Source organism: Lepisosteus platostomus, chromosome 1, assembly GCF_059453375.1.
Source record: "Lepisosteus platostomus isolate fLepPlt1 chromosome 1, fLepPlt1.hap1, whole genome shotgun sequence".
Classification (NCBI taxonomy): domain Eukaryota; kingdom Metazoa; phylum Chordata; class Actinopteri; order Semionotiformes; family Lepisosteidae; genus Lepisosteus; species Lepisosteus platostomus.
The window spans coordinates 49,431,886-49,458,983 of record NC_142611.1 but is presented as its reverse complement, the minus strand read 5'-3'; the positions used below and the strand labels follow the sequence as shown (position 1 = coordinate 49,458,983).

General features: G+C 37.3%; 1 protein-coding gene across 1 annotated transcript in view; it reads right to left on the bottom strand.

The window, feature by feature from the left end:
* Positions 1 to 27,098, bottom strand: part of fgfrl1a (fibroblast growth factor receptor like 1a) — a 117,801-nt gene that overhangs the window by 36,175 nt on the left and 54,528 nt on the right. The window contains exon 3 of the mRNA XM_088630870.1: positions 22,745 to 23,017. Within this exon, the coding sequence (XP_088486996.1) occupies positions 22,745 to 23,017 (273 nt within the window). The remainder of the gene's footprint in view (positions 1 to 22,744; positions 23,018 to 27,098) is intronic.

Below are 27,098 nucleotides of genomic sequence, written 5' to 3'. Positions count from 1 at the left end.
ATATGGTTATGTACACTATGAACTGTACCACACATGAAAACTCTTCACAGTTTAATCTGCAATTATACTTGTAGCTGCTCCATAACACGTTTTTTTTTTTTAGCTACAAAGCTACACGTTAATGTTATGACCCACGGACAGCTATTAAAACAAATATTAGAACCAATCTTTTTTTACAATACCAACTTTATTTAATGTTCTGGATCTAGTAAACATTATCTTAACAATTCAGTAACTGGATTCTTGCTTTTTTCGGGGGGTTGGTTTTGTTTTTTTATCATTTCATGTATGCCATCTTCAGTGCTTACAATCCAGTAATTTCCGTTATATGCATGCCAGAAACCGACATGTGCTGAGAAGACATTTAATCACATGGACAGAGTGGTGATATACAGTAGGCTCCATACTCCCCACTGGTAGGTTTTGGGTGTGAGTCCTGTGGACACTGCGGTTGTATCCTTGAGTAAGGTACACTATCCCAGTTGATTCAATCCACTCAGCTGTATAAATATGTACCAGACTTTCTAGGAGTAACAATGCAATGCATAGTGTCCCATTCAAGAAGGAGGTGAGTGATCTCAGCCCACTTAACGCTACGGAAACCGAGACAGATTTTGTCTTGACAAGCCACTAAGCTTCAGAATGGATTTGCTGCTTTTACACTGTATATAGTACACGTTCATATTTCCTCAAGCGCTAATAATATCAGTGTGCCTTAATGGTCACGCAAATGCTTTTGAATGACTGCACTTATCCAGAACAGCATCTGCTGACTCCCCTTTTCAGTTTTAACCAGGACACACCTCTCAGTTCAGCATTCCATGTCTGCCATTTCAGATGTATCTATAACCAAGTGGTTCACTCCCAAGGACATGACCACAAATTTTCAACACTGGCTCCTAGGTGGCTCTACCGCTAAAGGCAGTAAACATTGAGCTCTATAATCTAGATGTATCGCAAGTATCGGCCTCTCCAAGAGGCTGAGAGCAGCTAAGGTAGGATTGGGATTAGCAGGCCAGGTCTCTCTCACACTGCCATCAGGCTTTTGCTCTGTGAAGTGCCAGATTACAGAGCAGCAACACAAATGACCTGATGACATCAGTTCCTTGCCAATCTGAGAGTTAACGAACATTAATACAATGTGAGAGTTAATGTAGAAAGTTACTGAGAGGTGCGAAATCACAGCTGCTGTCTTAAAGGCATTTTATAAATACACCTTTATTATGGGGCTGAATACATTGGTTTATATAAGGACTGTCTTTCATGGATCCACTTGAAAATCCTTGAGACCAGAGAAGGCAAAAATGTATTTCTGCTGCAAAAGCCATAGTTCAATTACATTACAAGTAGGCAGCTAGCTCTAGCTGTCTGCAATCATTCATAAAATATTAGTAACTAAATGACAGGAGCAAACTCCAAGCAACATTCTGGCTGTTCATTTCTTATTTGTTTATAATTTTTGCATCTTACACTATTATCAAGCTGAAGTCCATTATTCTTCTTTATCTATCATCATATACAGTATTGTAATAAGGCAGTCTGAACATGTATCTAGTGAGAGACAGTTTCAGCTTTGCTCCTAGCTAGATAGCATATAGTACTGCTACTGTTACCATTATTAGATTGCTACTGCTACTACTACTGCCTTAGTCCCCGTGCCAAAACTACCAGTAATGCTACTAATAATATGTGTGACTATTACTAATAAGCAGAATAATTTCATAAGTATTTGTAAAAGATAATTAGTGAAAGATATATAACAAAAATGAAAAAAAGCTTCAATTATTTTACCAAAATTATATATATATATAATACTTCAACCAAGTAAGGGCTGTAAACACATTCCCAATGACTTAACTACTGAATCTTATTCACTACACTATTCACTATCTTATCTGTTCATTCAAATTTACAATGGCACTTCATGTTACACAACAAATAACAGCTGAATGCAGCTTCAGCAATTTAATAACACAGTAAACCCTAGTAAACTGCTGTCAGTCATAGGGTGTGGTTTTTTTTTTTGATCGACAGTTCACCCAGACCTTAAGTGATTACTTTACAAGATTAGTACTCACCTCACAGGTTTTCACGATTGAACACTGTTGGAAGTACAAAACTGGCCACAGACTCTAACTGTGTGCAGGTATGAATACAGTACCCAAAAGATGAGAGAATGGGTATTATCCAATCATGCTGACACAAAGAGACTGAACTGCCTGCACTCACTGGATAAGTCTTTTTTTATTGCTTGAGTCAAGGACACACACAATAAATGGTCACTGTAAGAAGCACAAATACATAATAATAAAATGTTCCTGACTCTGCTTGTTACAACAGCCTGTTACAGCAAGCAAGCTTTCAGACTTGAAGACTTGAGCTACTCCTTATTCCTAACAACATGTAGAATTATAGCACAAAATGAGTTTTCAAATGCTTTAAAGCACTTTTATAGCTAGATTTTAAAATAATCAGTGTGTCTACCCTAATATGAGTGCACTGCATGGACAAAAAAAACATACTTACCTCTTAAAGCTTGATCAATTTATAAATGAATTTGATAAATATACTGTACAGTGCCATGCAATTCAGAGTATTCTTAACAAAGCACATTACTTAAAGCACAGTAATAGATTATCAGTTGAAGGCCATATAACTAACCATATTATATCAGTTCTAATACAAATACACATATCAGGACAACAAAACAACTGTTACAATTTTGACCTGTTTTCAGATTCTGACTTTCAAAATATAAGGATCAGGTTATTTGATGATGTTTAAAATATTGTGTAATTCAAGAATTTTCTCAAAGTTGAACTAGGCAACATGTATTTAGGTCTGTCCAGTTTTTTGGAAAAGCACTTTTTTCTTCTCCTCCACGGTTTCTTTCACGCCAATCAATGCATGACAGTCCAGCCCACATCATGGTGCCTGTGGACACATGCCTATTGAGGGTCAGTGAAGTACAAGTAAAGACAAATTTACCAAGCTGAGCCTCACAATGCTTTCGTTAGCACATGAAAGGCTTTGAGAGGGTTCGAAAAACCCCAGAGCTGGCTCGCTTCCAGCCTTGTGAACAGGTGGTGTCCAGATCAGAGGAGAGCAGCGGAGCATTCACGCACTCAGCTTTTACTCAGCCCTTACTCCCTTCCTCACTGCCTCCCAACACGCATACACGAATTCCCAGGCATGGCGGTGTATATGTTTAAACTGGAGAACATGAACTTCTCCCAGTGCCAGACTCACCACATAGTTGTCTTCCACAGGGGAGAAAAAACAACAACAGGAGAGCTGAGAGATGGTACACATGACAGCAGATGTCAAACATGACAAATTGGTTCCACCCAGGTGAGCTTTGTCTCACAGTTAATAAGAGTTTTACAGCCACTGCAAGGAAGAGAGGTTACACATGAAGGCAATAAATACTTCCACCGTTATTCAAAGATGTACAGCGTAATGGGCCATTTGACCTGTAATAAAACTGCTGCCTTTAAAGATGTACAACAACATGATATTGTACTGCACATCAGAGATCATGTTGAAGGTAAACTGTAGTGTTAACATACATATTTCTGACACTTGTTCTCTGCTTCAGGTCATTTAAAATTTAAGGTAACAAATCACTTTGAACCAAACCACTTAAAAATAATGTAGCAAGCTCTTGTTTTGAAATCTGTATCATCCATAACATAATTGTTTTTGTATAGTAAATAGGAAATGTTTTAAAGAGGATGTAACGTTTATTTTGCCTTAATCGTCTTTTCAGTTAATTGTCAAATAAAATGATTAATGAGTAGGCAGATGAAAAAACTATTATCATGTTCTAGGTGTTCTTTATATTATTTTCAACAGAAACAAATATTTTGGAATATTGATGTCTTGATTTGATCTAAATGACTAACCATACAGTAAATAATTGAGCTCATAAAACAATCAACTTAATTTAAAATAGTGAAAGCATTATCATTACCATCCAAAATATGGAGATAACATAAACATAAAGTTCCAGATTCCAGCTTTGCATGCCTTCGCTACCTTAAGGCAAGACTTACTGGCACTGTAGAACATTGTGTTAGTGCCTTTCTAAAAATAAAAATACTCTAAAAGTGTGCCTCTGGTTTCTTCCTAATCTCTCAAGGTAAAATGTGACTGGTCTGAGGTGGGACACTGGGTTAATCCTCTGTTTGACAGCAAAGTGCTTCTGATGTGTTGTAACCATTGCATCTGCCTTCAAGAGGACTGTGACTATAAAACAGAAAAATAAATACCTCTACCTTCAAAAACAGTGAATGTAAGCCTTCGGTTGCCGAAAAACCACTTGGCGAACCCAGCAAATCTCTCACATCCTATCACACTCAGCATGCGGGTGTGAACTAACCAGAGCCCTGTAAACATACTCAATCTGTTCCAGTGAACCCACTTGCATAAAAAAAAACTCAGAAATGGGCCCTGTTCTCCGAGGTCAGTAGACTTCAGGAATGTTTCAGTTTTTCATGAATTAAATAACATGAACACTTCCTGGAAATAACAGTATGGCTCTTTAATTACAGAGATTTACCAACACCAGGTAAAGGAATTTACAGAACCACTTACTAGAGAGTTAAAAGTGTGGATTTTTACAGCTAGTTTTTTAAAAAACGTATTCTAGGTTGTTTATCAAATTATGGTTTTCCTTCATTAAAAGAAAGTTTCAACGTTTTTCATACACAGCCTAAATCACAATTTTTTTTAAATGGAATCTTCAGTCTGTCCAATATTGTACAAATTATACTCAATTACAAACAAGCCTGAGACTAAATCAAATCTGAAAAACTATATAACTCCTTTTCTAACTACAGTGACAATGAAGATGTTGCATGCAAAGACCTTTAGTTTTGTCAACCCAATTTCATTTATTTTGCTAGAATAGCTAACCTCATACAGTTTTCTTCTTTATTCCATGAAATTAGCAAAATCTGTTTTGTTGCAAAGTTGCTGAGGAAATATAAAGACAATGTACTATATATGAACAAATCAGTCCCTAGTAGAAACATATCTAGCAATGATCAGCCTTCCTAAATGACTGGGATATCACACAGATTAAAACATTAAGACAAGGGAATGAAATGCAACTCCAGATTCAAAGAACCAAAAAGAAACTGAGAGCCTTATAAAGGCCCAGACAACACAGAGACTAGACACTAGATTTCACAATTAAATCGGAGAACCAAGTCTAAATGCTTTCAAGGTCAGTTAAGTCTATTTTGCGTTTAATAGGATATTGCATAGACTGTCCATGAAGGTCACATAATATTGGGGGTAATATGATCAGTTTTCTTAAGTCCAGCACCAAGACAGCTGCAGAATTGAACAGTAATGTCATGTTGTAAAGAGATGCAGAAATTAGTGAAAATGTTCTGTGGAATGTTTGATAAATAGATGCTTGTAATTCAGTCCACAGAGTTTTATTTTTTACATACAAATCAACTATCTTTATCTTTAGGACCAAGTTGCATCTGCCTGTAGACATGATGTTGAAGAACAATTTAGGCACACATCAGTAACCACATTTTTAGGGAGCCTAAAATTTCACAAAATGTAAAGACACCACCAGGGTAACAGAGCATGGACAGGTTTTACTCATTTATCCACGGGGTACAAAATAAAGTAATACAGAAATATAATGTAAGACTAAAGAATGTTACATTAATTCCTGAGGCAAATAAACAAACATAAGCAGTCACATGAGAAAACTTGCCTTCACCTCTTTTTCTTTGTTTAGGTGATATGACACAATTAAATTTGTAAATGAAAATCGCAGTTCAATCATTCCTCAAATAAATCTATTATGCAACAAAAGCAAACATGGGAACCCAATTTTCTTTTAGTGCACTTTACCTCTGCACTTTCGAGTTAATTAATACAGGGTGAGCTTTGCAACAGTTCTTTAATGTGCAGGCCACAAACATCAAAGATTGTGTTCTCAAAGGAATAATAAGCTCATCCTTGGTAAAGGTTGTGAATCATTCAATCAGCTAGACAACTCTCTTTATTAGGAATAAATGAGGCACACTGAAGATGAGATACCCTGACATTTTAGAAATTGGTTGGGTGGCAATTGTAATCCATCTAGGTCAGAAGTCTGCATTCCTGCTCATGAAGAGCACATATCTAGCAGGTTTCATAAGCAGCCATTAAATCAGCAAGGTCCTGGAAAAACTTCACTTGATTTAGAGATTATTAGAAAAGAAAATTTGAAAACTGAAGAGCTGCAAGCTCTTAAGGACTTGAATTCTCTCAGCTGAGCTAACAATTAACTACTTAACAGATCTTAATGGATCTTAAAAGATCTTAATAATCTTTATCAGTGTTACTGATCTTAAAAACAGGTGGTTCAGAGGAACCAATGAAGCAAACTGGTTAGGGGGGCTGCAGAAGCATTCCTAGAGAACCCTGTTCAAGTACGTACAGTGAGTATTTTCACTTGATTGTTTGAAAGTCTGAAAGCAGGTTATTATTACAGCTTGTATCCAATTCCAAGCAGGAATAACAGAGAGATTCGTATGAAGTCTCTGTAAAGTGTTTTAGCGATTTTACTGTAAGAGACTAAACAAGATGTGTCTGGAACATAAAGGAGGAATGCCCCGAGATGCAAAGGAAACAGCTCTGTAATGTAAGAACACCTGACCTCCCTCTTATTTGAGGACAGGATTAAAGCAGTAGTAAGTGCTATTAACGTTTCATTGCTTTGCAAAATAGTTCCACTATACCCTACCGTTAATGGGTCTTTGCCATTCCATTCATTAAAATAAGGTAAACAGCACTGAAATGACTGTTGTATTTGACTAGAAAACCAGTGATTGGTACAAATGTTTCTACCAAACAAAGACTGATTTATCTACTTTAGAAATCCTTCAAACGGAAGTGAATCCTGACTTTAACCTGGATTTTTAGGTGAACAAATTACTACTTTGGCACTCAATTTAATTCTAAGTAAAAATTCCTTAAAGTATGTATGGAATGTGTTCTGGGAATCGCTGCAGTTGTAATTAGCTTATTTTAAGGTCAAAATGAAACAGCACTTGGGTGCCTCTTGTGGGCATTAATACACAGCAGAAAAAAATCAGCAGCCTAGAGTTTAAAAAGGCCCAGAATTTGGAGACACGATATGTAGGATAAGGAACCCATCAGAACAAGATGGTAAACAAAATGTATATTAAAGTAAAACTGAAAAGATAAACTCTTTGGAGAAGTGCTAACTAAGTACATGTGCTCCACAAGTTTTTTAGGGAGTAAGCTTTCTCCCTAAAACATCTTTGGCATTTTTTATAAGTGTATTCCTGTTTATAGGTATTTGTAGCTAATCGACAACTGTTTGAATTGTAGACACTGAAATGTATGCAATTGGCTGAACTGAATGCCTATAGGATTATACTGAAAACTGCTCAAATTTTAAATATCTGAAAATGATTTCATGTAACCATCACCCATTTTCATTTTGAGCAAATGGTGGCTAGAATAGATGATATTTTCATGCAGAGTAAGAAAAGGTTTTGCTCCTGAGCTTTTAGCATAGATTTATAAAATCGCGTCACTCTTAAAGTCATGTGAATATTTACCATACTCGCAATAAATGTTATTATACTGTTATGTACTGTATACAGAAACAGTTGAAGCACATTGATTCATGACCAGCAAGTGCGTATATAAACTGTCCACATTTGGTCACCATCTGCTATCAATTCTTTTCAACTGTAAGCATCATCTCAAAGTCCCTTACCATGACTCGTGTTACCAAAGAGCATTAAAACACTGCTGGCGAAGAGTTCAACCATGTGAAGTTTTAAAAAAATAAACATAGAGATATCAACAATATGGGCTGGGATACACTGTCAAATCTGCTGAAATCTCCTTGGTTTCTCAATCAGTTTTGCTTCCAGTTTGAATAGGTATCCTTTGATTTCTCACGGATACAATATTCCATGAATATAAGGGCACTGCACAGACACAGTTAATTCACCACCACTAGGAAGAGAGGCGAGTCTTTCACCAAGAGCACTAGGGTACTGTATTCCTGGAAGCATAGTTAGCCCTTGCCAACTGGTACTACATAGCTCTTCTGTTTGGGAATTCCTGGTCATAGTCACCTAGTGACATGAGACTCAACACCTACTGTAGATCATGGATCTCTGTCTGCGCCTTCACTGCCTGAGCCAATCTTCTCTTTTCATCCTCCTTAGATAACCAGTTTCAAGCAGGGTGACTTCCAGACACTTCAACATGCTTTCAGAGGCGTTGTGAAGCTACCATAAGACTGAGAATCTTTAGACGATTACCTTTTCAATATTTAAATAACGGGAAGACATTTGAAAGTTTCTGAGTGTTAAGATGTTACTGGAATCTCCAGTACTCCTTTTTTCATATTTTTACCACCACGTAATTCTGAGCTGTTGGGAAACTGTCATGTACACCTCCATTGTCTTTTCTGAATCAACATTTTGCAACAGTTTGTTAGAGGTATACATAAATCTTCAGGTTACCGTAACTGTTTCCGCTAAAACACCCTTATGGGTCTAAGCACAACATGCCAGATAAAGTCAATGTTAACAAAGCCCTTTTACAGAAAAAAGACCTGGTAACTGAACAGTAAAGCCTGTTCTAGCTGGCATTATTTAGGAATACTGATCATTTATGGCCTTCAAATGCATTCCTTGATTATTGTAATTTTAAATATGTAGTAAGGAGGTTACTCTAACTTTGTTACTCAAGCCTTTCACAGTGACCTTCCTGCTCACCTTATCAGATACCTTAGGTATCCTCAAGTGCAGATGATGGACAAAGGCAGCCCTGATTCTGCAGCCTCTCTAATGTTCCTTCGTTGCAAAATATTCTTTATGCATCCCTCTAGCATTAGGCTGAGATATGACATCATTTCCATCTTGAAATTAATCTGCCAAGCATAATAATCATTCCATAAAAAAACACTACTGGAAGGAATATTGTTCTGGAGCTAACCGGAGTTCGCATTCCATTCAGTCCCCAAGCCTCTCAGTCCAAACAGAACGTGGCCTTGGAATTCTTGCCATTTTTCCTTAATGTCTTTCCGTTTCAAGGGGATTTAACACAAAGGTAGAATTCATTCATGAGTAATGGTTGTTTTTTTTGTGCTTGTTTTTGTTCCTTTTTTTAATCTTTCTTTTTTGACTTTGGCTCTGGAGAATAAAAATAAAAAATGTATATCTCCCTGAAGGCCAAGACGGGGGCTCGAACACTGAACCAGGGTCTTGGAAAACGCTAACCTCATTGTTATTGTTGGGTGCGCTGAAAATACAATTGTTGGACGCTAAGAGCACAAAAGGGCCTTTTGACTTTTTTGTTTTTTGTCGGTGCTCTGCAGAGATCCCCCAACATGCCCCATGAAATGGGTATGGTATCCATTCATCAAAAGAGCTGCAGCACAATGACTGACAAGAAACACATGTGATAGCTGGCAGCCATTATTAAAAAGCCAACTTGGGTTCTCATATAAAACTAAACAGTCCTGAAGGTAGCTACACCATTTTTGAAAAACACTGGAGTGGGGATCCAGCAATTCTGGTCAAAACAGGTTTCAAGGCAGCCTTCGTGGGGCTCATGTTTGACCTGTCTTTAACAAAATTGGCCAACAGAAGCCTAAAAAAGCAGATTGTTTCTAAAAACAAAAGCTTCAGTACAAAAGCTGCAAAGCATCTGTATGAGATGTAACAATCCAGGGAATATAAAGTGATATCATAACTCATACAATACATGTGAAACCTAAGTACTGCACTAACATCTCATAAATTTCTATGTGTTGGCTATTGAATCACATAAGATCATTCATAAGCCAAAGGGGTTTTAATTATTATTAATTAAAAGAAAGTAATATTCAAATATCACTGATATTTTTTAAAAGATGACTCGTAGCTATACAACTACTGCTCTGTTTTATTACACAGCAGATGCAGAGCAACTACTAAGTAACTGTACAATTACTATAAAAGAACAGAAAGATTTAAGATAAGACAAGGCCACAACATAGGCCTCAGCGTGAAATTCTAAAGTTTACTAAAATTTTTTTAACCAGCCTTGCAAGCAGACTTGGTGCTTACTGTTGCTTATACTTGTGGCAGGGCACAAAATACCAAAACAAAACCCATTAAAGTTGTTTACCTTGGTTTGACAGCCGCTCATTGCTGGGTCTAAGCAAAGGATAGAAATCTTCTACATTTAAAATAACAATCAATTAATTCAGGGGTTCCCCTATCCTAAACTAGTAGACTACACATACCTACTGTTTTTTGTTCTAGTCCAGCTCTCAGTTACTCAATTGAACCCCTGACTTAAGTTTAATTTGAACTGTTCTCAGCTCTTAAATACACTGGAAGTTTCCTTTTAACTATCACTTTTCATAATTAACATATAATACCAAACCTTAGAGTACAAATGTGCCAATGTTCTTTGATTGATCCAATCAAGCAATTTCTTAATTCAAAAGCTTCAAATAAGCAACCAGTTAAAATGGAAATCAGCAGGTGTGTGAGCCTCCGGGACCAAGACTGGAAACTCGTGGATTATTTATTTGAGAACTTATGTGTGCAATTATGATTTAATCATAAAATTAATCCATTTAATTCAGTTATTATGGGCAAGACCCCTCAATTTAGCCTTTAAAAATGCAAAATATTTTACTGCACTTTCAGTAAAATATTTGATTTGCTATTCTTGATACATCATGGCTGTGTTGTTAAGGCTTAAAAGGCAAAGCACATTTTAAAATGGCAAAATGCTCACTCTCTAAAAACTTAAATTTGGGTTAATCTAGGTTTGGTTTAGAAGGCCAGTATCTTATTACTGTACTGTATATAGTGTGGATCAAAAACATATAAACTCAGAATAGAAGCAAACCTAATACTAAGATAAAAGCACACAACTGTGTCTTTATTATATAAAAAGGTCAAGGTATGCACTATACATTTTCTCCACACCACGTACTGCTCAAATGAATTACACATTCTGATTTACATTTAACTTAAACATTAGTTAACACACTAGTAATACCCAATAATAAGAAACTCGTTACCTAATTACTTACTAAGTATAAACTATTAGTTAAGGACGTAAGAAAATTAAATATTTTTTTGACACCAAACTGATGTCTTCTTCACTTCTTCACAGACTTTGAAGAAAGAGACTGGTTTCCTCATTTTTTTGAGTAGTTTTGTACATCTCAGCTGTTACCATCATTAGCCCAGCTTGACAAAGTCACACTTAAACAGTACAAGGGGAAGACAGACTGAAATTCATTGCAAGGGAAATGGACATTTCAGTCGGTGTTTTCCTAGAATCTGTGTTGCAATGAATTCCAGATGTTGGCTTCTCTTGTCAATCTCTGGTTTCTGTGTTTCCGAGGCTCAAGTGAGGTGTGACTGTCCTAAATCAATGTGTCAGCCTCACAACAGCTTCTATTATATGTGAACTCCTGGTTAATCGAAAACTGTGTAGGCATCATCTTAGCATGAGAGTGTTCCCAGTAAATCGTTTAGCAGCAGAGATTATTTATCTGGAGGCTGTAAAAAATTATTTAAGTTTTTGCTTTTGGAAGCAAAAGACTGTCTCACTTTATCTCCACAGTTCTACCCACAGCAGTGTGATCAGTAGCAATTAGGTGTAAAAAACTGCTTGGCTCCTAGGCAAGAATGCTTCCGCCTTTAAGTACATATAAATGAGAAAAAGATCATGTTGTGAGGAGTAAAGAAAGAGATCTTTAGAATTACTGAAGTGAAGCCCCTTCTAGGCTTTTTCTGCAGTATTTCTCTTCCCAGGGTGTCCACTGAAAGAAGGCATTTACACAAGTTCACTTCTTCTTTATCCTATTAAATACAAATTAAACGTTAAGTCTCTGCTACTCCTAACCAGTATCACCACCATCATCATCATGATCATCATCATCATCCTTCCTTTATGGTATATGATGATGGTGGTCATCCAGTAAATGATTTGCATAAAAGCCCACCATGTTGGTATCTGCCACAACAAAAGTCCACAACAATTTTTTTTTCCCAGTTGGAATCGGCACAATGATGAACACAAGAGCCAATATGCACCCACAGTTGTCAGGAGACCGCTCCAAACACAACACAAACAGCGGGCTGTAAGGGATTGAGAAGGCGCCATCACACTGCTCCGCTAGATTCCTAGGATATCTCTGGATAGAACGGCCGTCAGGCCTGGGAATTCCACACTCCATGTGAAGTGGATTCCCCTGCTAGGCTACTGCCCTCTGCCAGCCGGTACAGCCCATTCCGCTCCAGCCAGCTCTTCCCTCCCCACGCGCCCACAAACCTCTCTCGGAGACTCAAAAATAACACTCAGGAAGAAGCGCAAGATGATGAAGGCAATTATCTTTTTGCATAAAACGCAACATTTGAACATTTCTTGAATTAGATAAAAAAAAAGAAAGCTGTAGCTGTTTTTCTAACCTTTTAGAAACTTTATAGACTTCTCAAAAGTAGAAAAGAAAATGGTCTTTTTTGCTATGCTGGATTATAAAAGGATATATATATATTTAATATGTGTTCACAGGTGTTAAATAAATAACAAAGCATTCGTTTCTGGCAGTAAATCCATCACTGAATTTAGCCTAAAACTACTCCACACCTCCCGAAGTGCCTTTGATGTGTTCCCGCCCCTCTCTGTTGCTTCAAAAAAAGAACTTTTCATTTATTTTATTAACTTGGATTGACAGATCATGCAACATTTTAGCTGATTGCAGTAAAAAAAGATGCTGATGCACTTGAACTCTCATCCAAACAGCCAGAAACTCCTGGACAGGACAATTCCCTCTACTAATTCTGTGATTAGTAAGCAACAGAGATTTACAGGGCAGCTGAAGACATCAGTTTTTTCTAACATCTTGTTTGTTTAATCTTTAAAAGTTTTCAGACTCTTAAATATCTCAGAATCCATGTGATATTACAAACTAGACTACATGCATGCGACGTGGTGACATTTCTAAAAATGTTTTGAATCTCTCCTTGACACTGCTTGTCATGCAGCCATGTCCTGCACTAAAGGTTTGCACCCTGTTTGCAGAATAGAATATGCAAACTTCAATTTTTCAAGAATAAAGTGGTGTGATATCTCATTGCATATTTTAATATGAGTACACTTTGTGGTAATTTAGGATTTTACTCTACTTTTTTCAATTATATTTTTAGACAATTATTATAGTTTCTATTCGCTAGCAAAAGTTCTATAAATGGTTTTCGTAGACGGAAAATCTCACTAGGAGTGTAGGAGTTTGGGACTAAATGTAGTTGAAATAAGACATCGGTAATAAAAAGGAACAATACTCTGTTCTAAAATGTCTGTAAACAAAGCCTGTAGCCAATTATAGTATTCGTGGCTTGAACTATTGACTTTGCTGGAAAACATTCCACTTTTTTAGCATTGTCCTGTCTTGTTGGTCCATGTTTCCCTCAGACTCAAGAGTAACCAAATCACCTCAGATTGATATTTTTGTTTCAAATCAATAATATGTTGGTGACATTTGTCGATTTTTTTTTATCACTCTCCATCTGAATTCATATACTTCCCTGACAAGTTCGTCTATCATACCTTTCTGTCATCTGACACACAGCGAGCTTGTCAGTGCCCTGCTGTTATTTTAACACCAACTAGAGGAGCAAAGTTTCTCTCACTGATAACACTACAATCTTGCTTGGTGCCTTTCCCAGAGGTCATTGCATTTCAATCTGAGGACATCACCATTAACTCTAATCCATCCAAGTCCAGTGGAAACTTCTCCAGAATGTGTGCTACTGCCGGGTGAATCACGGTCAGAATCGCTAAATGACAAAGCCTTTACTCAAAAACTGGAAATGTCCAAGCCTGTGCACCGGGTGATCTCTCACCATGCTTGAGCCAGTCAGAAGCAGCTTATTCTATTTTAAAGACCTTGAGAAACCTTCCCCTAAAGAACTCTGAGAATGAAGCATCATGCTTTCCAGAAACCTGTGGTGGTCCTGGCCCTATACGGCTATTCACACTGTGAGGCCAAAATAAGTCAAGTGGCTGCAACTAAGGTCACACTACGGGTCAAAGGTGGAAGAATAATATCAAAAGCAATGTTCCATGACACTCAGCTCTTACCATTTTCTGGTAAGGGATCTGTGACATGCTGGGTGTTTCATCCTGCAACATAATGGCAAACTCCAAGGCCTAACTCATGGTTGCAGCATGGGACTCTAAATTAGTAACGGGCTTGACAACCTGATGAATGTGCTTTCTGAATGGCCAGTCAATCAAATGATAAGATGAATTACACAAGTGCAATGTATACGAGGTGAGGAATAGATAAGGTCAATTCTATCATGAATCCAAAAAGCTGCAATCACATCTATTTTTGTCATTCAGTTTATTTTCCATTATAGGGAATAGAGAGGTTTTTTTTCCAAATGTATGCATTGTTTTGTATTTTCTTCTTCTCAATTGGCTCACACTTTAATTAGAACAAATTGTCTCCTGAACTGCACTAATCAATTCTTCATTTTTTCATCAGCAGAGGTAAATGGCCTTAAAAAGATGATCAGTTAAAAAGAAGAAAGTGAGTCTGGGCATCCAATCTTAATCTCTACAGTCCTGTTTAAGGCGTCAAGATCAGGGGCTCATTTGCCTTCTCTCACAAAAAAAACTCTCTGCAGCAAAGAGGAGGAGAAAGATAGCCTAAGGGAACACACCTCCCCCCAATACAATTACCTAGTAAAACAAACAACTGGTGGAACATAGCTGGACTCTTTCTTGAGTTAACAAATAGAGCAGATTCTGTGGTGTTAGAAAACATAAATCTGTCATTACCAGGCTAAGGGGTCACCAGCACGTTTGAAAAAAGAAGTGAAAAGAAAGGAGGAGAAAGGAAAAGAAGTAGCAGGGCAAGAGGTTTAGAACAGAGTAGCTCTTTCACAAAGTTCAGCTACTGGTGATAGATGGATGTAAGCAAGGAAGTTAATGTCTTTACCAGTGGCCTGGACTATCAGGCAGGGCTGGTTTCACAGCTCAAGGGATTATTATGCTCTCTTTCATTAGCATCCCATTTTTCCTACCAGTGTAAGAGTCTGAAGGCACTTCCTTCACTGCGAACACAGAGCCTAGCACTCAAGCAATTGTAGTACAATCAAGCCCACAAGCATTTTTTGCAATTACTTCATTTCGCTCCTGTTTTCTCTGTTTGTCCTTCATTTTGCTCTATCTGTATCTCTTTTTCTCTCTCTGCTTTACAATTTTGATGTGGTTTTTGCATGTATATAAACAGGGTAACAAGCTGGTGACAAAATGCAGTGGCAATATAAAATGAATGTGTGCTGCAACAAACAACCCTGGAAAAGAATCAAGTCCGTCATCCTTTGATAGCTCAATCGTTAGATTTTCTAGAAATGACTTGTTTTCTGACCATGCAGCTGTGGAACCTGCACAGTGCAAAAAGATGGAGTTTGTAAACAGACGTTTGGGAGGACGTCAAATTTCTCTTTTCTCTCGACCAGCCCTCGCATGCTATTTTTACTCCATCCTCACCATTGCAGCACCTCCCTGGCTCATTCCTCACAAGTGCAGCAGGGATCCTGTCAGCCTTGAAGTTATGGTCAGGCTGCCATTTCTTCAGCCAGACGAGTTACACCAAACGTTATACTGCCCCTATAAATCCGGTTGTCTTGTCTCATTAATTAGAATTTGATCAAACTAATGAAATAAAAGGAATATTCATTCTTCCTCAGAATGCAATTCAGCATTGCAGGATAGTAATATGTGTATTACTAATAGAGTTTAAAATGGTAGTCTGGGAAGAAGACACACTGCTGCTCGCCTAGGTATTGAGGTCTTGCACCCAGGTGTTCCCTTCACATATCTCTCTTGCATGTCTCCCACCACCCCATCTACACTCTTCTAGAAACTCCCTGGCTCAATTCTTGCAACAGTGAAGGGGAGTTGAGGAAGCCTGTCCAGCTAGATGGGTCACACCAAACACTCGATACATTTTTCACCAATCTATCGTATTCATTAGGACCTAACTGAGCTACCGAACTGGAAAATAGCATGGCATGACTTGATCTGCAGACAGTTAACTAAAAAAAAAGCAGCAAAAAAAAACAACTGTGATCGATGCTCCAGATCACTTAAAACTGAATGTGGCTTTTCATTCTATTTCAATCACCACAAGCTGGTTTAGGGCTAAACTTTGATATTCGCACAGGATGCACTTCTAAAATGCCATCCCAAGCACCTGCAAAGGATTGTGAGCTAAACACATCCATATGCTCTGCAAGCCTTCCATTTGCAAAGATAGGTCCGCTCAACTTACAGATGTGTGTTGCACAGTCAGCTCTACAGTAAAAGCGAATGAGTAAAGAAAAGAAATCTTTTCATTTCTTTTAAATTGTGAACAGGTGTTGTCACGTTACCCTAACTGGCTTCTGTTTAATTTTTTTTTAAAACAAGCTTTCCCCAACACAGTACTCATTATGTTTAATCAGGAAAAATAGACTGGAAAGTGAAACTGTGAAAATATTTGTCGAAACAAAATTGTGTGTATAAGGGGGACATCAGGGGGAGAGAGAAATTGTAGCAATGGGAAAGAAATGTCAATATCCTTTAGTGGAAATGAAATGCAGCATAAAAAATCATTTTGACCTGTATTGGTATTCTCTTTGTTAAGCTAGTTATGCTACAAGTGAACAGTCAAGAATATACCAGAAATTATCTGGCATACTTTACCTTTATACAAAAAGTACTAATTTACTTTTATTCCACATTCAGCATGAATATTTTATCTAATATGTGCTACTTAAACATGTTGTAACTTCATGGTCAGATGAAACAATCATGAAGTATCAATGTAACTGTTTTGAAAGGAATTTAAAATCTAAAAACATATCACACTCAGCAAAATGTGAATCTGAGATTTGAACTAGCTGTATTTAAACTGCAATAACAGAGAATCAATATGTGCAGACCTGGGCATTTCACAAGCATACAATTTCAAAACAGGTTTCTTTTTGCTCATGCTCAACATATAAATCGTAATCAAGCCAAGCAAACTAAGTCTGAAGCAAGAGACAACTGGGATCTATGGAGGCAAAAATACCTCTGTGATAGTAAATCTGTCATCTGTGCTCACAGCAGTCGATTTGGAATAAAATATTAAGGTGCCGTTACAGTGGTAGCAAATATTTACATTTCGTGACAAAAAGCAGAGACTGAGGCCTCTTGTACGGCAGTTTTTTTCTTCCGCAGAGTTTGATCGACAGCTTTTTTAATGAATCTCTGGTGTGTGATTGTCAGTGAGGTTTATAGGTTGCCAAAAAAGCCTTACTTCATTTCAGTTACCTTCTCAGGTGTCCCACTAAACCTGAGTCGGTATCAGATGACTTGACAGGTCATAATCAGCAAACAGTAACTGCAGGTGCTGCTTGCCAGTTGTACCTAGAAGTGCCAAATTTAAAGCTGTGAAGCCACTTGCACTTTACACATCACTTTTAACCTATAAACCTTTATATGTTATGCCTATAAAAAAAACGATATATGCAAAGCAATACAAGACTATTATTATAATATACTTGAATGTTTTTAGATTTTTTCACAAAGGTGTTTTTATTGTAGTTCATAAAATGTGCAAACCTCCTTTGTTGTTTGGCAGGATCATGCATGAGCTGCTTTTGTCCCAGGAGAATTCTAAAACCAGTTATGAGATAAAAAACAAACTTTCACAATGGACAGCCAAATAATACACAACACAAATGATGAGCTCCAGAATCTCAAAGTTAAAAAATGGCCTCATCTGACCTTGACTGGAATAAAGTATAATTTGGTGTGAACAAATCCTCAAATTATATTCAGTATATCTTGTTAAATAATGCCAATCATGTTCAACGTACATATTAAATAATGCAGTTTGTGATCATGCATATACATAGCTCTGTGAAGTTCAAGTCCGTTGCTACATTTTTAAAATCAAAGTTCAACTGGATTAAAAAGCAAATCAGTAGTTGCACAGATTTTCTCCAGAAAACACTTCCAAGTTCTGCCAAAACAAAGTTTTGTGATGAGTCTTTAAATCTGTTGGGCTTTTTCTCCAAGTGTAAACAGCTTCACTGTAATTCAATTCTGACTTTCCCTGAAAACTGTAACAGATTATCTGTTTGCCAGCTCTGATAAGCTTGCGTGGATACTACAGATCATTCATAAATCAGTTAGTCACAGGACTCCCACTATCAACCAACACCTGACCTGTCTTGCCAGGGCATTTTCACAGCTTTGCCACTCCAAAGGGTTTCTCAGGCCTCTCATGATGACTTCATCCGAGAAGCTGTAATGTAAAACATGCTGTATTTCATAGCAAATTTCACCCTGCATTTAAAACTGCTGGCAGATATTCCTTGGGAGATAAACAATGTGCTCTGCTGTTGCTTCACCTGAGTGGGATTCAGTTACGGATAGTAAGCTGGGGCAACAAAGAATTCTTTTTTTATATAAAAAAAGAAGGTTAAGACCTTCACAAAACAAAATCTTCTCTCGGTCTTTGTATTAAAGGTAAGCAGGCATTCACAAACTGGAAACCTCGCTGTATACCAGCTGCTTTTGGCAGAATGAAGTCATCTTGGCAGCAGCACTGTTCTAAATCTCTGAATAATTGCTGGAGTTTGTGGAAGATTTAAGGTTCCACTTTACTCGGCTGAAGCAGTGTTCTGGTGTCTAATTTCTTTCTTCCTTTATCTTTCTCGGTTTCTTTCTCTTTCTTTCTTTAAAGCTTGTGGAAAGCTGAGCAGACAGCATTCCAAATAAATCACATTTGTCAAGGAAAGACTTGTAGGGAACTCAGTTCACACAATCCTTAAGTCCATTATAAACAAAATCAAAATATTTACTACACTGGGATGGCTAATTAAAGTCCTAACACAGAACCTACATGTCACAGAATGAGCCTATTGAGTGGATAATCACTGCCTTTCAGTAAGTCATGCCTATGTTTTATTTAGTGTGCCGTACAATAGCACAAACTACCCTGAGATCAAAATAAAAATGTATAATACGATTTAAATGTCTAATAAGATTTGGTCAACTTATTACAGTTTTTTTCTTGATATATTTTCTAGTTTTAAAATGAATGAGTCTTTACTTGTTTACTTTCTACAGTATGTGATTTGTCTTTTGAGTTCACCACATGCACAAATCTTGAATGTTAAACATTTGTTCAGAAAAAAAGGTTTTTCCTTTGTTAAATGAAAAATAAGATATCAGATTTTTTGTCTTTATTTTTGAAGACTTGATTTTATAACTTGAGAAGCTTCAACAAGTTTCTAAAATACATCAGAATTGTGAACAGAATGAACTCAAAGAATTTTAGCCAGGAATAATTTTGAGCCATTAGTGCAAGTTAACATGAGCACAAAACAAAGCATTCATTATGGGGAAAATACTTCCCCTCTCTTCAATTATTTTTCTTTGTTTTTGCCATTCAAATCAGATGGGTGATACGTGAAGAAAAGCACATTTATATTACTCAACCATTCTCTGCTTCTCTCTCAAATTAAACTCTTCAGCCATTTTCTCCATTAAGAGCTGCCAGAATCTCAGGACTTGAAACCAAATGAATGTCTGCTTATTTATGCTATTTGAGGTAGTGAATGCCCTTTTCTAATTAAAAATTAAATGTTCTTGTTCCTTTTGTTGTACTAGGTAAGTCAGTTGAGAGCAACTTCTCATTTACTATGATGAATTGGCAACTCTAAACAGCAGGGTATTTACTATAGACATCTGACTGAAGTACCTTACTCAAGGGTACAAGAGAAACATCCCATACATGAATTCAACACATCGATCCTACAGAACTCTGCAATGCAGCCACAAATGTCATAATGTTGGGTTTGTGGGGACTTCAGTACCATTATATTGCTCGTATTTTATGTGCAGCAATGAAATAAACCGTTCACAGCAGACTACATCAACATCTATTCGGAAGTAGTTATGTGGCTGAACCATTCTATACAGCAGAGAATAGTAAGTACAATACATTGTTTTGTCATGTTGACACTGAGGGGCTTTCCACTTGAAATATAATAATCAAACACAAGCCTATGGCATGAGTTACAAAGCATAGTTAGTTCAGATACAGACTGACAGCAACATGTCAACAAAAAATGCACCATCAGTCTCTTTTCAAGACCTGTGCCTTGACAGCTTGTTGATACTAAACCACTGAGGTGTCCACAAAACTAAACAAAGTATCATCTTGGTGGAGAGAAGTCAAAACATGCAAGATGATTCAGAACAGAATCTAATCCAGACGGTCGCATTGATGAGTTACATCATCTTCCAGGACCAAGGTTCACAGTGTTCACAAGTTCTACAGCGCACCACAAGATAAATATCTTCTCTGGGACAGCTCAAACCCTCTGGGGGATAAGATCAATTAGGCAGCAATTAATCAAGATAATTGCCAGAGCCTTAATGATAGGGTTCAGACAGCTGACAGGGAATCCATGAAAAAGCAAGCAACTATTTTTTTAAGTTTATGCATTTCAAATACTTCACACGTCACACATTTAAATAAAGCATTAAAAACTTTCAGAAGGCAAGTTGAAAATCTAAAAAAAGAAGTGCTTCCTGTCAAGATTTTTAAACTTGTTTTTTCTTAATGCTTACTGATGTATTATTTAGGGTCTTATTCCTTTATTACAGTGTTAACATGTTGGAGTTTAAAAATAATTGGGCTACTGTTTTTTAAACTTTTGATATTATAATATCACTACACAGTGATATTATAAAAAAATGTCATAAATAGTAGCTGTGAGTAAAATGATTTAAAAAAAATGTTACAGTGTAATCTATAGATAGATTTAAGATAGTGGTATTAATTGGAAGTTAAATAATACATTCAATACAATATAACATCTCTTGGTTAGGGAATAAAACCAAGTGAGGCCACATAACTTTTTGACTTTCATTTGCTTGCTTGTTCAGTCCAACTCCAGGAATACTCTACTCATTTTGTCCTTTAAAAAGAGAGGGAAAGTGTGAGGTTCTATTTTGTTCAGTATTGGTGAACAATGCAGTACTTTCTTAGCTGGCAATACAGCATAGTTTTATCTTCCTAGGTTATCCCCATATTCTGGATTCAGAGGAAGCATAAATTGAAGAAACAAACACCTCTCAGAAACGTCACATAAATCATGTTTAGACCTTCTATATTTGTCCCATTATATAACTTGAGTTGCCCTAGGGTATAGTAACTCCCCAGTTTAAAACCAGAAATCCTGTTAATTTAAGCTAAAGTATCCACGCATTACTCTACAAACATTTCATTTGTACAAACCCTACTCAGAATAGCTTAATGGAGTTTTCTAGCTGTTCACATACCACAACAAAAAGGAAAGCTGTTGAACAAACAATAAAAGGGATCCTGTATCTTTTTTCACCACAATGAGCCTCTGACTCCTTCTGTTGTGCTGACGGTCCTCTTTTGCCATTACTGGTAAAACCTTTAACCTAAGGTCAACACATTCCACATCACATCTGGAGCTTGCACTGCTCTGTCCCTAGTCAGTCATCACATTTCCATATTTAAAGTTCTTCTCAAATCAAAATCTTTCTCTCTCAAACATGGGGAAACCCAACATTTTTTAAATAAAAAAGTTATTTTTTCCAAGTAATTCATTCAGCATTATTTCTCTTACAAGTAACAGATTATCTCAGTTGTACTTCTGTTTGCAGTGCTTCACCTCCTATTATGCACTGGGACACCAACAGGATACAATGGATCCAAGAATAGTGGAACATTCTGGCTTACCCACAAATCACCAGTCCCTAATAGAGGGTTCTCATTGGGTAGAACCAAGAAATCTCTGACCAATTAAAAGTCAGCATGCAATACCGGGGATATACTATGAGATTAACAGGAGGTAAAAAGGTTTGATATGATCCTGATCAAGGTAAACAATGTGTGCTGTTTCAACTGCTAAACTTGCATGGCATTTAAATTCACATTCCAAACTAGCAAACTTGAGTCGATTTTTTCTCCAAAGTGAAGCAAATGGGGGCTTTATGTTGCATAGTTTTCTACTCTTTTATTTTCATCACAGGACAGTCTTAAAAACATAGAACTGAAGTACTACTCTGAAAGGGCCTACAATTATATTTCTGAAGCCTTTTTCAACTGAGAAACTTAAGCACATGCTTTTGTAAAAGGAAAAGCAAACTCCTAATATCACAAAATCAAAAAGAAACATTTGAACTGCTCAAGCTCCAAGAAAGGCAAGTACAAAAGTTTGACACTTTACAACTCCATTGTATTGTTCTCTTATCAGGAGAAATCAGTTACAGTTTGCAAACTGTGTGGTGGTAAATGTTTCATGAATACGGCCCTTGGAGTTAATGTAAATTTGATTGAAGGGCGCTGCAGTCTAATCTGAAGCCATGTTTATTTTGTCAACCTGTGGTTTTATCCAAATTCCAGCCACAAGTTAAATTTGTTTATTTTGTCTTGAAAGAACTTACCCAGTCTTTCTTTTTTTTTTTAGTTTTTGCACACGGGAATAAAGCGCAGGTTAACAGAATCAAATACACCATCAAGAGCATTTAACGTTCTACACTGTGTGTCGGACTCTTTTTCATGGGAAATTAGAATGAAGCTATTTAATGGCACTGTCCTTCAACTGCTCTACCTTTGAAATGTTAAAAGTCGCAGGCTTACCAATCACGATTAGCGTATAGTTGATGTTGACGCTGCCAAAGCCATTGGTGGCTTTGCAGACAAATGTTCCGGCATCTTCTGCCTCTACTTCTTTGATCTTGAGGCCTTGGCGAAGGATGCGGAACCTCATCCAGCCACTGTGGATGTTCCGGCCATCTTTGGTCCACATGATCAGAGGCGGAGGATCACCTTCCACTGGGCACAGAAGCTTCATGGTCCGGCCTATTCTCACCGTCTGGCGGTGAATGATCTTTTCTGCAATTCGAGGTGGACCTAAAGGCAAAGAGTTATATCATTCATTTCTTGTCAGTGCCAATGCCAAAACATATAATTCTGCAAATGCTCACAAATCAACGTGTTTAAGGGTCTTCTAGTCTGAAGGAAGCTTGGCTGCATGGGTTACCCCGCCAATTTGTCAAAAGCGAGTAAACTCACTTCTTTTAGGGAAATGCCTAGATCTGATCCCTGGACTCATGTAGTACTAGCAATCAAATGAGACATGAATGGCCTTCTCTTGTCTATCTGCAACCTTTCTAATGTTATTACATGCACATCAACTAGCATCACTGTTTTTCAAAACAGTAAAGTTTTACATGCAGACTTCACTTATACAAGCACATACATGTAGAGTTACGTCAAAAAACAAAACGGTATTCCGCATTTTTTGTTATGTCCAAAAACAACGCCACGGGAAACTCCGCAACCTTTCTTCAGTAAATAGGAAATGAATGCTGTTGAAAAGTATAAAAATATGAAAACAAATGCCTGGAATGAACTTCCTTTCTAGGGGCATGCAGTTTCCATTTACAACAAAAAAGGAGAAAAGGTCTGTCAACGTAGCCACATGTTGTATAGGAATGAGCAAGCTGGGCCTATCTGAGAAACATCTCTGCTAGAGAGGGCACAAAGAAATGAACCTCCAGGCAGAGTAATTATTCTTCTTCGGTTGCATTGATGCAAGCCATCTGGGCCAGCGTTTACACACTGCAGATTCTCCCAGTAATGAGCCATCATTAGACCGCCTTCGCTCCTCCCTGATTATAAAGCTGAGCTAAGGGGCCCCCAAATAAATAAGACCTAAGCATGACAGTGCTACTTAAGAAATATATAACTGTGGCAAAGTCAAAGGATCCCAGTTTGGAAACAAATGGATAAAAATTAAGTAAAATCGTTTTTTTCCTGACTTGCTTTTTCTGAATTAAAATTCTTCCCACTGAATGGGATGCACAAAAGGATTTCAAGATGCTTATTTTCCTGTTTTTGTATTCTTGTTTAGGAAAAGGAGCCCAGTAGCGACAAGAACCTGGTTTAAGAAAAGCAAAGTGAAAACGTTTGTTACCGGCCGGGGGAAATTTCACTGATATTGTCTTAAATAGAATTTGTCTTCAGTCAGGAAAAGATACAAAAAAGGTTCATGTAGGGGTCTTTTCAACTTTAACTCTCCTCCATAATGTCAATCAGACAGCTGGCTAACACCAGCATGGGAAAACCAAATGCTTTAGGGTTGTTTCTGTGTACTGGACTGAAAGCCACACTTGTTTAAAACTTGAAACTGTAGCAAAGCACACATTAGCCAAGCACCAGATATTAATGAATACTGAGTTAACTGTTCTCTGTCTTATATAAAAGGATCACTAAGCCATAAAAAAGCAAGGTCAACCCAGCTGGCAATATGGAAGCAAGCACCACTGGGATGAGGAGGGGCTACTTACTTCATTTATCACACCATTGTTTCGATTACACAGAGGTGCTGAAACTACTTTGGAATAATTGGACCAGCCGCAAAAAAATATCTCCATACCAACTTTTCTGTGTGAAGGAGATCAAAGAAAAAAAAATAGTGTTCACAGCTATGAGAGGAAAAAAATGCTTTTAATTGCCAAAATTTCAGATCCGCTTAACTTCCTCTTGACGTTGGCCAGAAAACTGCTGGACACCTTTGAGGCAGGAACTTCGCAACTGTTAGAACTCAGTACAGAACATACTGTAGAATACAATCATCGTGCCACGGGGAAGGAATTCACTATTAAGAGGAACGAATCAGTTCCACTAGTGGCAATAACCTTCTTTTTACCTTCAGCGTGATCCAATTATCACTAAAAAGTCTGCTGCTTCTATATAATCTGTGTGTTATATGCATATTGATATGGTTTTTATTTTAAAATAAAGTACCCTGGGACAGCTCCCTGAAATTATTGTCGGGGAAGGTTAGCTCCCTCTGAAGCCAAATTCAGAGAACACATCCCACGTCTGTGAGCTATTTTAACGCTAAATCATTACAGTGACAATGATGATGATTGTTATTACCACCATCATTATTTTCTACCGCTAAATTAATTCATTGTGGGGATTGTTGGCACACTCCCAAACAGTGCATGGAGTAGTAGGGTTGTGTGTCAAAAAAAACTGGAAATACACTGTGCAGTGAAATGGAGGGTTAAAGTGAGCGATTTGGTGAAGAGGCAATCAAGAAAAGAGAGAGCGTGCAGGGGGTTTGGGGAAAGAGACGGGGAGCCAATCTCCTTAAATTCTTTTTGCTCCTTATCATCTGCTTCCTCTCTGAAATGAATAGCTTGAACATCTAAGTGGTGATTTGGGACCCGATCTGCTTCATTTACTGTTACATATGTGCAGTCAAATTCCAAAGTGTATCTCACTGGATAATTCCCGTTGAACTGACTCACACACACATTTACATTCAAACTCTACACATATGGCAAACACCCTCACTGTACTCTAACCTTTGAGACCCATTCCCTAGGTAGAGTTCAAAGAGAACTTTATTAACACATTAAATATAATTACAAAAAGGAAATTCCAAGGAAGGTCAAACATCCTGGACAGTATTTGGAAGAGAAAGTAATTTATAGTATCCTTATACATCATAAACTTTACACAGATGTAAAATATAAAAAAGGGAAAAAAAGATACTTTTAAAGAGGCCTGGGGGTGATCTATTCATTATTTTAATGGTAAACATGTTAGCCTGTCAAAATATTTAATAGGTACTCTGAAAGTAGAACAGTAGCAAACTGGCAGGCATCTCTGAAGAGGTTCACATGGCTAGGAAGTGCATACTATCTTCTAAAAATTAAGTTGTTATGGTAACAAAGTATTTTTAATTGGGTTTAGCAGAATATTAGATATGAACTTGCCTATTATTCCCTTAGTCTAAGTGTATTAGGCATAATCCTGTTTCCTCTCCAGAACAAGAAACCGCACTCCTGAACAGACACTTTTACAGACTATCCTGGACTGGTCAGACTGGTGGACCCAAGACACATTTTGCAAGAGGCAGACAGTTTAATCAGCAATTAGCTTCTGCACTTCCCCTTCAGACGGGCAATTCTATGAGAGAGAACAAGCAGGAAATTGTAAGTGTCATTGTTTATGTCTGCGGAGAAACTGTAACCGCTACACTTGACTGTGAGCCATTTTTCTCTTTGGCTCAGTTGATACTGCAAAGTTTCATTGCATCTCTTTTGTTTTCTTTGGTAGACGTTACAGTACTTCCAAAACTAAAAAAAGAGCACATAAATATTCCTAGGCTCCACTCAGTGATATACCTATGCCAACAGCTCTTTATTTAAAGACTAATTACAGCTTTCAGCTGTCTCACATTCTTGGAACTTTCCTATTTTGGAGATACTGTTCAATACAACCTACTAACATCACTTAAGGATACACAGAATTCTGGCTTTAACGTCACAACGGACATGGAGAAAGACATAAAAGGACAACTATGTGACTGCTCACATACTGAATAATATGTGCTCCCTTTAAAGGGTGTGCCATCAAAAATGCTCTTCACTTTAAATACACAGTTCAAAAACGGATATGACCAATGTTCTACACAATTATCAACAAGCATATCATTCACCTTGAAGAAGAAAATATAATTACTTAAATATAAGAACATATATAGCTCCTTTAACCTGTCCATATAAAGCATGCCACTAGCCTGTCCTGTTTGTGGTCTGGTGGTCGCAAATGCAATATTCTAAATGAGGTTTTAGTAGTGCATTATAGCTACCGTGATATGCCCAAACACTCTGTTTTCCGTCCCCATATTGTCCTTCTGATCCCACCAGAACTGGCAGTGCAGTGAGCTCTCTGGTCCACCGTTCCCTTGTTAAAATACTCCTTGATTACTCTTTGTCATTTATATAAAGTGTCAAAATAAATCAAAGCATTAACACAGATATTGTTCCAGCATTTCCATTTTCTTTCATTCTTAAGTCCCAAATATACAGTAAATAGAAATACTCCTCTCTTTCATTGAGACTTTGCCTTTAAAAATGTGATTGAAATCGCAGTCGTGCAGTTAAAGTAGAATATCTGATGGCCAGGCTTC